The 13,924-nt window shown below is 35.8% G+C and overlaps 1 protein-coding gene across 2 annotated transcripts in view; it reads left to right on the top strand.

Annotated features, from left to right (window-relative positions):
* URI1 (URI1 prefoldin like chaperone) overlaps positions 1-10,464 on the top strand; it is a 76,221-nt gene extending 65,757 nt beyond the window's left edge. For both annotated transcript variants that reach the window (XM_039466728.2, XM_039466729.2), the window contains 5 exons: positions 675-843; positions 2,228-2,582; positions 4,649-4,791; positions 5,575-5,824; positions 8,489-10,464. In XM_039466728.2, coding sequence (XP_039322662.2) covers positions 675-843; positions 2,228-2,582; positions 4,649-4,791; positions 5,575-5,824; positions 8,489-8,671 — 1,100 coding nt within the window. In that variant the 3' untranslated portion in view covers positions 8,672-10,464. The remainder of the gene's footprint in view (positions 1-674; positions 844-2,227; positions 2,583-4,648; positions 4,792-5,574; positions 5,825-8,488) is intronic.
* The last annotated feature ends 3,460 nt before the right edge of the window (positions 10,465-13,924 follow it).

Raw genomic sequence — 13,924 nt, 5'->3', positions numbered from 1 at the left:
AAAATAACCTAATTTTTAACATGAAAAGCAGATACCTTTGAGTTCAGATTTGACCCATTTCCTTTCCTTATTTGAAGAAACAAAGCAGTTTAAAAAGTAGAGATGTTCATATGTAAAATGATAGTAGAACTTTACAGAGATGAGCCTCTATTGTTTCCTTGTAGGGTGTTCATTCCTTGGCAGTGCCCTGGAGTTTAAAGTATCCTGTGACAAGCTTTTGCATGTTACTACTGTAGTAACTAGATTTCCTTGAGTAAGGATGTTAAATTGAAATTTATCATTTATGTATTGCATTTCACTTTATGACCAGGGTGCATTTTGGCCATTTCTGCTTATGCATTTTTGAAGCTGTGCTTCACGACCTTTAATGTGCGTGCAGGTTCTCTGGGGCTGTTGTTGAAATACAGATTCTGATTCAGTGGGTCTGGGGTGGCCTTAGAGCCTACACTTCTGAAGAGTCCCCACAGGGACGCCAGTGCTGGTCCATGGACCACACTTTTTGAGTAGCAAGGCTGTGAGAGACATTCATCCTTAGAGCTCTCCTGTTTGGCTTAAAAATTGTGACTCCTCTGTTTCAGTATCTCCCTTGCCCCGAAAGAAAGTCTCATTAAGTCTGGGTTTGTGCCTTTTTTATGTTGACTATTAACAGCTACATCTTTCCTTTTTGTAAATAGCAAAACACCGAATTGCTCATAAACCACATTCCAAGCCAAAAACTTCAGATATTTTTGAAGCAGATACTGCAAATGATATGAAATCCAAGGATTTGCTTGCTGATGAGGAACTGTGGGCTCGACTTGAAGAACTAGAGAGACAAGAAGAATTGCTGGGTGAACTTGATAGGTACTTGATGACAAATTATCTTTCCAAGATAATTTGTTTCTATACACATTTCCTCATTAATCTTTTTCTTCATTAATAAAATAATATGTATTCATTGAAGAAAATGCAAGGAAGCATAATATATTATCAATAATCCTTTCACCTCAGTATAAACATTAATTCTCTGGAGTCTTTTCTTATAGGATTGTGTGTTTGTGCACATTCCCATGCGTGTGCATGTACTTAAATACCTAAGATCAACATCTTTTTTTATTACAGCCTATTTTATATTGTTAATTATACCAGATAGTTGACTTTTAATAATCATGGATTTAATATATATAAGGTTAAATTTTAAGTGAAGCATTTTTTTTACTGCACCCAGGATAGTGCTTTATCTTTGAATGTGTTGTAAAAAACAAAAATATCCTTTGAATTTAAGTTTGATACAGTAAAATGTTTATTTTTGCTTTCCTTTTATAAACTTTGGAGCAGGTAATTTGTAATCTGGTCAGATAGCTATGTGTATGAGAAACTTTACCAAATTGCTGTTTGAAATACACATTAGCACACACTTAGAATTGTTAAAATGCTAAATGAAGTCTGCTCCTTGAGAAGTTCCTATATTATTTTGCTTAAATGGTGTACCATATGCAATAATTAGTTTCTGTGAGAAATAAGGCAGGAAGCATACAAGTTTCTTTTTTCTACCATTTCACCTGTAAATTCTTAGGTCCTTTTGATTAACTGATACTATCCATTTTTTAAAACCAGTTTTGGTTCTTGTGATTTTTCTTGGGCATGATTCTCTTTCTAGTTTTGTATGATGTTATTTCAATTCTGTTGCATTTTTGATTTTGTTGTTTTTCTAAATTCCTCAAATCTTTTATAAAATCAAGTATGATCAATGTTCACTCATGTATATAAATATATTCATGTGCATTATGTATAAATCCTTTATTTTTAAAAATTACAATAATACTTGCTTATTGTAAAATATTCTGCGTATAGAAGCAGAAAGTAAGTGTGTATTATATTTATGTGGTTTTAATTTCTGGTCTTTAAATAGAGATACATATTCTCTGAATTTCTTACAACTTTATTATTGTCATATTGGCACTATATTTATATTGCGTATGGCCAATATCTTTCTTGCAAAGATAAAAAAATTATCTTCTATATTCGACTTAGGTCTGAATAACTAATATACAGAAGTGACATAGGAACCAATGTTTTTTGTTAATTTATTTCAAAACATTTTTTTCTTTTTGAGCTTAGAATTCTAGTTTTAAAAATACCTTATTCAAAATCTTAGTATTTACCCATTGAAACGAACTGGAAATTAAAATACTGTAAAAGTATAGTATGTTTGTTTCATCTTGTTAATTTTCTTCTCCCTTATTAGTAAGCCTGATACTGTGATTGCAAATGGAGAAGATACGACATCTTCTGAAGAAGAAAAGGAAGATCATAACACAAATGTGAATGTGATGCATCAAATAACAGACTCTCATACTCCGGACAGTTGTTGTAAGGATGTGGCAAGTTCAGAACCATTTAGTGGTCAGTTGAATAGTCAGCTGAACTGTTCAGTGAATGGTTCCAATTCTTACCACAGTGATGATGATAATGATGACGACGATGACGATGATGACGACGTTGATGATGACGATGATGGTGATAATGACCATGAGGCTTTAGGAGTTGGAGATAATTCTATACCAACAATATATTTTTCTCATACTGTTGAGCCTAAGAGGGTTTGTATACTTTTAACTTTACTAATTTTGCTTATAGTTTGAACATTAAACATTATGGTATTTCTTAAAAGTGCAGTGTTAACAGTTATTATCATTGTGGATAGTGCCAGACGGGAAAACCATCTTTTGCCTCTTGTTCTGACCAATTTATCTAAGAAGAAAAAGGGGGAAAAAATCTAGTTAGCTGGTATTGATCCATTGTTCTTTGAAACAGTGCATTGTTTGGGGTCTGGACGGGAACAGATTTGAGTGGCAACTACTGTAACTTCACCTGTCCTTCATTCAGAGAGTTTTCTTAAGAATCCTGGAGTTAATTATATTGTGGGCATTTTGGTGTGCTTAGGATGTTGAAAGTGACTGCATTAGTTAAATTTTTGATTATGCCAGGTTGTTTTCTGTGGACATAAAATGAATACTTCATAAGCTCAAAGGGAAAATGTAGGAGGAAGTAAAAATGAGTTTCTTTTCTGACAAAGTAAATATAAACATCTGTGGATAATCATGACTTTAGAATTTTGGTATTTTAGAGCAGGGGGTGACTGTGGAGATTTTCTAATACAGAGTGTTAAAGCTTTTCTCTAGTATGAAGAAAACCTTTTGTTCCCTCCATACTTACTGTAGAATCCCAGTATTTAAAATAGATCAAAGCAGGTTGACTCTGATGGAAGGAAGGATAGGCTGCCTTAAGTCCATCTTTGCCCTCTCTCTGCTCCGTATACTGCTCTAAGGAGACACTGGGAATTCGTCTTTCTAATTCGTCTTTCTCAGGGAAAATTAAGGCCTAGAAGACATAGATCTGGTTGGTTATAAAACAAGAACTCTTTCATCTCAGTCAGTACCCTTTGTACACAATATCCTGATTGCCTGTCTCAAAGTTAAGGGTCTGTGGTATCGGTCTTAAGTGTGTGTGTTTATTATTTAATGAAACATGTTTAAAACATATTTGGTATTTCTTAGTTTCCTGAAGTTATTCCTGTTCCAATATGAAGTGAAATAATTGTATGTGTTTTTATATTCTAATATGTCACACTGAAGGGATCTTCCCCTGAATTCTTTGGGGAAAAGTTGACTGAGGTGATTAGCCGGAAAAAAAGGTGGTTTTGTGATTCTTTCTTGCCAGGCTTTTACTTTTTTTCTGTTTTCATTTAGATAAAACAAAGAACAAATATATTTGCAGGGATGTTATAGGGAATTATTATGCAAAGTATGGTCTAAGTGCGACTGGGGCAGAAAAATAACATGTTAATCCCATGTTAACCCTGAACAGGGTTGGTTTTTTTTTTTTTACTCTTTCAATTTCTAAAAATTAGAGACGTTTTAAAATTTTTAAATCGGTAGGTACTATTTTAATAGTACTTTTATAACTTAAAGGTTATATGCTTACTGAATTTTTTTATACTGTTTGTTTTGAAATGCATAATTCAAGCCAAAAACTTATATCAAAGGAATGGAGTGATATGAAGCTTATAAGAAATGTAGCATTTTGTTAAAATGTGTTTTGCTTTCTATACAATAATAAAGACTGAAGACTAGGATTTGTTATAAAAGAAGATTTTCTTTAGATGTCGTAGATCTGTGAGGTAAGGACTTCTTTTTCTTTTTTTTTTTTTTTTTGAGACGGAGTTTCGCTCTTGTTACCCAGGCTGGAGTGCAATGGCGCGATCTTGGCTCACCGCAACCTCCGCCTCTTGGGTTCAGGCAATTCTCCTGCCTCAGCCTCCTGAGTAGCTGGGATTACAGGCACACGCCACCATGCCCAGCTAGTTTTTTATATTTTTAGTAGAGACGGGGTTTCACCATGTGGACCAGGATGGTCTCGATCTCTTGACCTCGTGATCCACCCGCCTCGGCCTCCCAAAGTGCTGGGATTACAGGCTTGAGCCACCGCGCCTGGCGAGGACTTCTTTTTATTTCCACCTGATAATGCATATCACTTCAGCTTCAGAAAATTTCAGCTGCCTCTCTTAACTGTTATTTCTTTAGTTATAGAGTGTATTTGTTTTGGTTTCTTTAGTTATAGAGTGTATTTGTCAAAAGGTTCTTAATTATTTGCTCTGAAATCTTAGGTCCGAATAAATACTGGAAAGAATACCACTTTAAAATTCAGTGAAAAGAAAGAAGAAGCCAAACGTAAACGAAAGAACAGCACTGGCAGCGGCCACTCTGCCCAGGAGCTGCCGACCATCAGGACGCCTGCTGACGTTTACAGGTGGGAGGCGCTCACAGCTGCAGGCGGTCTGCCGGCCTCGGCTCTCTCTCTGCCACTGCACCTTTACTGGAGAAACTTGTCTGTAACAGAGAAGACACTCACTGAAAAGTGAAGTGTTCTGAGGAGTTAGCTTAGGATCTGATAGGCTGAGTGGCCGTAGCTTCCCAGTACAGAGCCCTGGGAATGGTGGACTTTTTGCCCCCCCTTCTCCTCTTCACCATTGCCTTTGAAACCTTTCCAAGCGGTCTAGTCAGAAAATCTTGTATCGTCAGAAATGTGTGTGTGTTTCCGGTGGGCTGGGTCCGTCCGTTTCTACCACAGCCATAATATGCTTTGCATGCAGTTTACCTTTTCAGAGTAGAAATACTGTTGCAGGTTTTTGGTTTTTGGTTTTTTTTTTTTTTTGAATTGTTGAGAAAACTATCACTTAAAAATACCTACTTTTTTTGATGACCCTTATTTATAAAACAGTGAAAATTGCTAAATGTATACATGGGTCTAAAACTTTATGTAGAATTTTGGCAAACCATGCTGTTGCTACCTAGGACATGCTTAAAAGTAACATGCTATGTTTTAAATTAGATCAGAGAACTCATATCTTTCAAAATATTGTGAAATGTCTTTTGAGGCTATAAATTATTTTGATTGTGACTATTTTAGATAAAAGATTTTAATAAAAATTTTCAGATTAATTTCTAGAATAGATTAAGGAAATCTTCAAAAAGTTATTCTTAGTTTTATGAGTTACATTCAGTGAATGTATCTATGTTTTGAATCTCACAGAGCCTTTGTTGACGTTGTGAATGGAGAATACGTCCCTCGCAAATCCATCCTGAAGTCTCGAAGTAGAGAGAATAGTGTGTGTAGTGACACCAGTGAAAGCAGCGCTGCTGAATTTGATGAGAGGCGGGGCATTTTGAGGAGTATCAGCTGCGAAGAAGCCACTTGCAGTGACACCAGTGAGAGCATTTTGGAAGAGGAACCACAAGAAAATCATCAGAAGAAACTTCTGCCCTTATCGGGAACACTTGAGGTGTGTGTGTGTCTTTTAGTTCTTTATTTCATATAGTATCTTTGACCAACTTGAGCTGTTTGTTTGTTTATTTGTTTATTTTGAGACAGAGTCTCACTCTCTTGTCCAGGCTGGAGTGCAGTGATGCGCTATTGGCTCACCACAACCTCTGCCTCCTGAGTTCAAGTGATTCTCCTGCCTCAGCCTGCTTAGTAGCTGGGATTACAGGCATGCATCACCATGCCCGGCTGATTTCTGTATTTTTAATAGAGACAGCATTTCACCATGTTGGTGAGGCTGGTCTCGAACTCCTGACCTCATGATTCACCCGCCTCGGCCTCCCAAACTGCTGGGATTACTGGATTGAGCCATCACGCCTGGCCAACTTTAGCAATTTAATCTGAAAACTCATAAGATTTAATTCTAGGTTTTATACTTTCTTGATAATTTGTAAAAAATTAATAGGCACAAACAGTACAAATATTGTGATACTCAAATATTTAAAAAAAAAATTAAATGCATTGCTTGTTTTAAAGTTCTCTTTCCACAAAATGGGAAATTTAAAATATCCTACTTGGTGTATGTATTAAATTATTTAGCAGTTTATTGTAAATAAATTACCAGTAGATCATTTTCTGATAGTGTAAGGAGCAGATTATAGTATTCTCTTTTAAATACCTTGGCTAAGTTAAAGAAAAATAATGCATGCATAGCAGATAATTATCTGAAGTCTACTGTTTTGCCCTGTACCAGTGAAACTTAACTCTTGGGGGATTATGGAATTGTTTTATAATCCAATGGAAGCTATAGACCCTGTCCTCGGAAAAAATTAGTGCATACTCAGTACACTTTCACCCACCATGCTGCTTAAGTTTTTGGTGGCAGTACGGGGAGATTAGGAACTCTCCAAATAAGGATGTCTGTGAAATATAAGGCTATTGATTTTTTTTTATCGTGTTTTGGTGAGTATTTGAAGTTTTCAATTTAAAAAATGTTTAGGAAGATACTGTATATACAAACCAATGTGCACATCTGTATATAAAGTAAGATAGATGCATATATATATATATATATATATATATATAAAACCACATATAAAAATCCCATTGCTTTTACTAAATGGTAGTAATTATGCTCAGTGTACTAAGTGATAATTGGGGGTGGAGATGGGTAGCATTTAGGGACAGTACTTAGAACTAGAATGTTTCTTCCTCTCTTCTCAGTATAATGATCTTATGTGACCTGGAAAGTATCTTACCTTATTTAGTAGTTTTCCATACTGTTAGAAAACAGGTAATGGATGTAGACTTTTGCTGATAAATATTTGAAAATTAGTTTTTTGTAAGGACTTAGTATATCATGGTACAGCTAGAGTTAGAGTGTGGAACGTATTTTTTATTTTACCCTTATTAGCTTTGCATTTTGTATGGAAGTATTTAATAGTAGTTGCTATAAATTTTTTAACGTCAAAGAAGTAGTTCATGATTATGGTAAGTACTTTGGAAGATAGCCTTTTCAGTATCTTTTTAAATGCTAAAATATTATCTCTTTTTCAAAAGCATTTTAAATAGAAGAAGGAGAGGAAGGAGGCTCTGTGCTCATCATGATGGAGCGGAGTTTTTAGGGAAGTAAGCTTTAAAAGCTGCTTTTACCAGCTGAACTCCAAAAATAATGCAGGAGAGAGATGGTTTTCTATGTTTTTATTTCAGTGGTGGGGCAAGGTAGAGAAAAGGTGGCTTTTTAAAGTTCAGGTGATACACTGTTTTAACTAATTTTGAGCATTTGGTAGACAGAGGGAAGCAAAATGTACACTAAAAGTTCACCTGTCAAATTTTGGTTTGTAGAGGGAAGGATGGAGGTTCTAAATACCAGAAATCTTTAAAAAAAAAAAAAAAATTAACTCCCTGGGTCTTAGATATTTTTGAATAAAATGATACATAAAGATATTTCCAGCAGTTTATGCACGTTGTTTAATTCTGTTCCAGTTGAACATTTAGTTGACCAGATTAAATGCAGCAAACATCCAAGTTGAAATGGAATCATTTCTTTTTTGTGGAAATTCTGATTTCTGTCATTGAGTTAATTAAAATTTTGAAATTATTCCTGCTAGTATCAGCACTTTTATTTTTCAGTTTCCACTGATCTTTTAAAATTGAGACAATATGCAATAAAATATTTAAATCATTGCATAAACACCAAAGAGATGTCATTTAGAAATGTCAGTACTGGTGAAACTAAGCTATTGGCTAGCAGGCGGCAAGGCCACCATAGGATCGTTCATTCATCAACTGATGTACAAAAGTCGGAGCTGGACACCCTAATAGCATTTTTATTTTAATACGTTATTTTTCACAACATGGGCTGAACATGACTGGAATGTGTGAAAGTTTGAAGACCTTTTATTTATCCATTTCTGTTTTTTCCCTGATAAAATTTGCATTTTACATTTTGTTTTCTAGCACATATACTGTAAAAATTACTTATATTTGGTTGTATAATTAAAAAAACTTTTAATGGTATTGATTTCTCGGAACAATTAGCATTTTGATGTTGTGTTGCTGTCTAGCCAAAATCTTGTTAATTTACTTTTAATGAAATTAAAATAATTGTCTAATTAGTGATTGGGGAGATTCTGTGGGTATCTTACTTGAATTTTATTATCATAACCTGACTTTTGTTTTCTAGGCTTTTTCTGGAACCGTTATAGAAAAAGAATTTGTATCACCTTCCTTGACACCACACCCAGCCATTGCTCATCCTGCGTTACCCACCATTCCAGAACGAAAGGAAGTTCTGTCGGAAGCATCAGAAGAAGCTGGAAAGAGGGTTTCAAAGTTTAAAGCTTCCAGACTGCAGCAGAAAAACTAGGCCCTGTGTAGGAAATGGGAATTTACATCTTAAAACCTAGTTGTTCATTTGTTTAGAATATCTATAGCAAAATAGGTTACATGTAGTTTGAAATAAAGTATCCTGAGTTACTTTGGCAACAAATTCTTTTACCCTTACCAGTGGTATTTGAAAAAAATCAAAGTAACTGTCTGAATATTTTAATATTCACCTTGTTTTGTTAATTCTCTGAATACTGTCAACACTTGTCTGAGTTTGCCTTTATGATGCAGTGGCAGCATTTTGAATTACTTTTCAACGAATACTGTTCAGATGCATTGTTTTTGTGTTTCAGACTAAATACAGGCAGTTTTGTGCCAGCTGTGATATTGTGCATACCATATGGACCCTTTTAAAGAAAATTTTAAAATTTCAAATATATTCAACAATTATATCACTTGCTTTTACATTTTAAAGGCACTTTAAAAAAAATCTACTTCTCTTGTAGGTTTTGCAGCTAGTTGGCTATTTAAGAAACCTCTCCCCTCTGAATGTCATACTGTAATCTTTAAGGCAGAAAACTACATGAGTTAATTGTACTCTATGGGAAAATTTCTTTGGAAGATATTTTGTAAAACTTTTTTTTTTTTTTTCCGAGTAAAAATTTTATGAAACTTGGTCTCAAAAATGTTGTGAACTTTATGATTCAAAATTAAGTCTAGATACTTCCTTGATTCATAATATATGCTACATGTATCACACAACAGATCTGCAATTTTTTTTTCACTTCCCCGGATGCTTCTCCCTTATTTTCTGCAGTTTCACTAGGATTATGTTTTGGGAGACGAGGAAACGTCTAGATGCTTAAAAAATATTTTAAATAAAAATTCCTTACAGTTTAAACTTCTCAACATTTTCATTCTTTAGGGCTACTTTCCTCCTAACTGAAATAACACGTTTACTTTTAGCACAACTCCTCAAAATAAAGAGAAATTTATTCTAACATTGAAAATCACACTACAAGTTAGTCATTGGCTTGATGCATGCTAAAATGTAGCTTTTAAAAAGCATTCTGCATTAGTACTAAAATAAGCCATCAATGCCAGTCCACCCTCTCTTCGTGGCTAAATATTTAAAGGTTATTTATAGCTTCTTTAATGAATTCTTGAAAGTGAAATTATGTCCTAGAAAAGTAAAAGCTATTTGTAACTAGAACAGTGCAACTTTAAAGTTTTATGAATATGTATTTTAATGACAAGGGAGTGAGCTTGAATCCCCACGAGTTAATGGATAATTCAGAACCAAGGACTGATTTTGAAAGATCACCTAAAAACGTAGATTTGTTCTTTAGTAAATTTTGATCAGCTGTGCATATATTTTATGTAGTTAAAAACTGTATTTATTTCAGTCCATGCCCTAACCCCCACCAAAACCAAAGCAGAAACTACATCACACAAGGGTGCTCCCATTAGGAGTTGCTATTCACATGAGCCTTTCTGTGCTGGATTTTTTTTTCCCCAGAAACAAACTTTCCTGTAGGACTGTTGTGGAGTTCTTAACAGATTTGTAATTTCAAGAGGCCTGTCATTAACTTTTCGTGTTCACAAACTTGATTTTGAGCCTGCTGTAACATCTGTCAGTTAGGTCTTCCCTCATAGAACAAGATGGTAGTGGAAGCAGATTAAGTGTTTGATACCACAGTTTTGCATGTTTTGCTCTGCAGGCCATGAAATTGTGTTGCCCCATTTCATAGCTTCAGTCTTTATAACAAAGTATTAAATTGTAATTTAAAATTATAGCTTTTTTATATTAAAGTTTGAATGGGACAAAATCAAGCTGGTCTTACCTGTTCTGTTTTAAACCATTATAAAACAGAGTAGCAGACCAAGAGATTCTCTTTAAACTTCCTATTTCGAAATACAATAATTTTAGTCCTTAATAACAGTTGCGAAAAACAGTGCCAAGAGTTCCCATATACCCTCATGTCATTCAGCCTCCCTCAGTATTGTAACTTAGAATCATAATTATCCAAGTCAGGTAATTTACATTGGTGCAATAGCATTACCTTAAACTACAGAACTTACTTGAATTTCACCAAATTTTCCATTAGAAAAAGTACTAGTGTTTTTCTTCTGTTCCCCAGGTCTTGTCTGTGTTTAATATTTGTTACTTACCGCTCTTTACTATTTCCTCCAATCTCGGAGGAAAGTTCCTCAGTTTTTCAGGACGGTTTATCAGGACAGTTCCTCAGTTTTCGTGTTTCATAATTTTGATATTTTTGAAGAGTACTGGTGGCTATTTTGAGGATGTTCCTCACTTTGGGTTATACAAAAAATACAAAAAATTAGCTGGGCATGGTGGCACATGCCTGTAATCCCAGCTACTTAGGAGGCTGAGGCAGGGGAATTGCCTGAACCCAGGAGGCGGAGGTTGCGGTGAGCCGAGATCGCGCCATTGCACTCCAGCCTGGGTAACAAGAGCGAAACTCCGTCTCAAAAAAAAAAAAAAAAAAAAGAATGAGGTTTTGCAATTTTGAAAAGAATACCACAGAAATGCATCATATCAAGAGATACATTCTAGTGTGTCATTCTGAGTTCCTTATTTTGGATATTGGTGTATCAGTCAATCACTTGGTTAAGGTCATGTCTTCCAGGTGTCTCCACTGTAAAATTATTATTTTCCTTTGTAGTTAATATCTTGGGAGAGATACACTGAGCCCTGCAAATACTTTTCTCCTCAAATTTAGCGCTAAGTTTTGCATTCGTTGTTGGGTCTTGTCTGTAACGGTTATCACTGTGGTGTTTCCTAAAGGTGATTTTCTGTTTTGCCCTTTTCTTCCACATTTATTTCTTGAAATTCTGTCACAATAACAAGCTTTGCCTCCATACCTCTCCCAGTTTATTTGATTATATCTGTGGACACCTGGGTATTTTATTATGTCGGTTAAAAATCAGTACTTAACATTGTTTTGTTGCTCAAATTCTTCTGCATTTGCCCATTAGGAACTCCTTTGAGTTGACTCCTGAGTTCTTTCATCAAGTTCCCATCTTTTTTTGAACACTTTTTTATTCACTGGCACCACAAAATACTATAGACCATCTTGTATTTTTCCTGTCCCAGCTCTGGAAACAACCCCTTCAAGGTACCCTGGTTCCTTTAATTGGAAGATGGTATTTAGAAACCAACATCTGCTCAGTTAAGTATATTAATTGCCAGTGGGGTGTCATTGCCTCTTGGGCCTTTTCAGTGGATAGAGCTAGGAAATAGATGTATGTGTAGTAATGAATATACATCTATGTATCTGTTTTATTAAAAATCATGGGGTTTGTACTGACAACTTCTGATTTTAATCCAACACCACAGGATTCATTTTTGTTTTTCTTTCTTTGTTACTTTTTCCAGCATAGGGAAACCTGCCTCTTGTCTGCAGTGTATTTACCTACTGTTTTTTGTTCGTTTCTTGTTTTTCAGTGTAATATCCATGTAAAATAGTTTCAGAAGAGCTAATTCATACCCTAGGAGAAACACATTAACCACATTGTACTATCAATGTGCAATTCTTTCGGGGTTTTGCCTCGTGTTTTCAGTCAAGAAACAGTTTTTCAAAGTTACTTGGGTTCTTTTTTTTCTCATGCTCTGATATGTGGACTGATTTTGTACTCTTAATTTGGTCCATTTTTTTTTTTTAAACTGAGTAAAAAAGTTAAAAAAAAAAAAAAGACACATCCTGGTTGATTTCAATGGCTTACTTTTTCAGTATGTGAAAAATATGTGAAACATTTGTGATTCTCAGAGTCCGAGCTTTGTAAAAGGATGTACACAAAGAAATGTTCGTACCTCATTCCTCCCTCCCCATTACCGTTCCCAGCTGCTATCATTTTCCCACCTGTCCATGGTAAGAAATCTAGTTTCTTGCTAACCTTTCTATGTCTCTCTTGCACAAATCCTCACCTACCTACTATAAAGAACCAATATTTTTAGCTTCTGGTTTAACTTTTCTATATTCTATACTCATAGCAAATACATGTATATTTTCTTTTTCTTTCTTTTTTTTGGAGACAGGGTCTCACTGTGCCCAAATTGAAGTGCAGTGGTGCAATCTCTGCTCACTGCAACCTCTGCCTCCCGCATTCAAGTGATTTGTGTGCCTCAGCCTCCTGAGCAGCTGGAACTACAGGCGTGTGCAACCACACCCAGCTAATTTTTTTTTTTTTTTTATGTTTTGGTAGAGATGGGGTTTTGCCATGTTGGCCAGGCTGGTCCAGAACTCCTGACCTCAAGTGATCCACCTGCCTTGGCTTTCCAAAATGCTGGGATTACAGGCATGAGCCACCACGCCTCGCTAATTTTCTTAAATGCATTTGTTTCTTACATGAGGATGTCATTCTCCACTGCACTTTAATTTTTTCAATTAATAGTATACCCTTGCAATCTGTCAGTTTTACTTTGTCTCTGTTTTTATTTTTGAGATGGAGTCTTGCACTGTCACCCAGGCTGGAGTGCAATGACGTGATCTCCGCTCACTGCAACCTCCACTTCCCAGGTTCACTGATTCTCCTGCCTCAGTCTCCCAAGTAGCTGAGATCACAGGCACACACCACCACACCCAGCTAATTTTTTGTATTTTTAGTAGAGACGGGGTTTCACTATGTTGGCCAGACTGGTCATGAATTCCTGACCTCATGATCTGCCCACCTTGGCCTCCCAAAATTCTGGGATTACAGGCGTGAGCCACCGTGCTGGCCTTTTTTAAAAAAAAAAAAAAAAAACAGCTGTCATACTGCATTGTGTAGATCGTACGTAGTTTATTCAGCCATTTTCCTATATACGGGCATTTAGGTTGTTTCTAATGTTTGGCAATACATATAATGTTGCAGTGAATAACATTCTTATTTTGTTTTGTTTTGTTTTTTGTTTTTTTTTTTGAAATGGAGTCTGTTTTCCAGGCTGGAGTGCAGTGGCATGATCTCAGCTCACCCCAACCTCTGCCTCCCAGGTTTAAGTGATATCTTCTGCCTCAGCCTCCCAAGTAGCTGGGATTACAGGTGCATGCCACCATCCCCGGCTAAGTTTTTTATTTTTAGTAGAGACAGACTTTCGCTATGTTGGCCGAACTGGTCTCGAACACCTCACCTCGTGATCCGCCTGCCTCGGCCTCCCGAAGTGCTGGGACTATAGGCGTGAGCCACTGCGCTTGGTCCCAATGAATAACTTTCGATACGTATTTTTGTATCGTTAGAGGTCTATCTTCAGGTAGATTGCTAGGAATAGGACTGATGGGTCATATGCTTGCTT

The sequence above is a fragment of the Saimiri boliviensis genome, chromosome 14, assembly GCF_048565385.1.
Source record: "Saimiri boliviensis isolate mSaiBol1 chromosome 14, mSaiBol1.pri, whole genome shotgun sequence".
In the NCBI taxonomy this organism is placed as follows: Eukaryota; Metazoa; Chordata; class Mammalia; order Primates; family Cebidae; genus Saimiri; species Saimiri boliviensis.
This window is presented reverse-complemented; position numbering and strand designations above follow the sequence as displayed.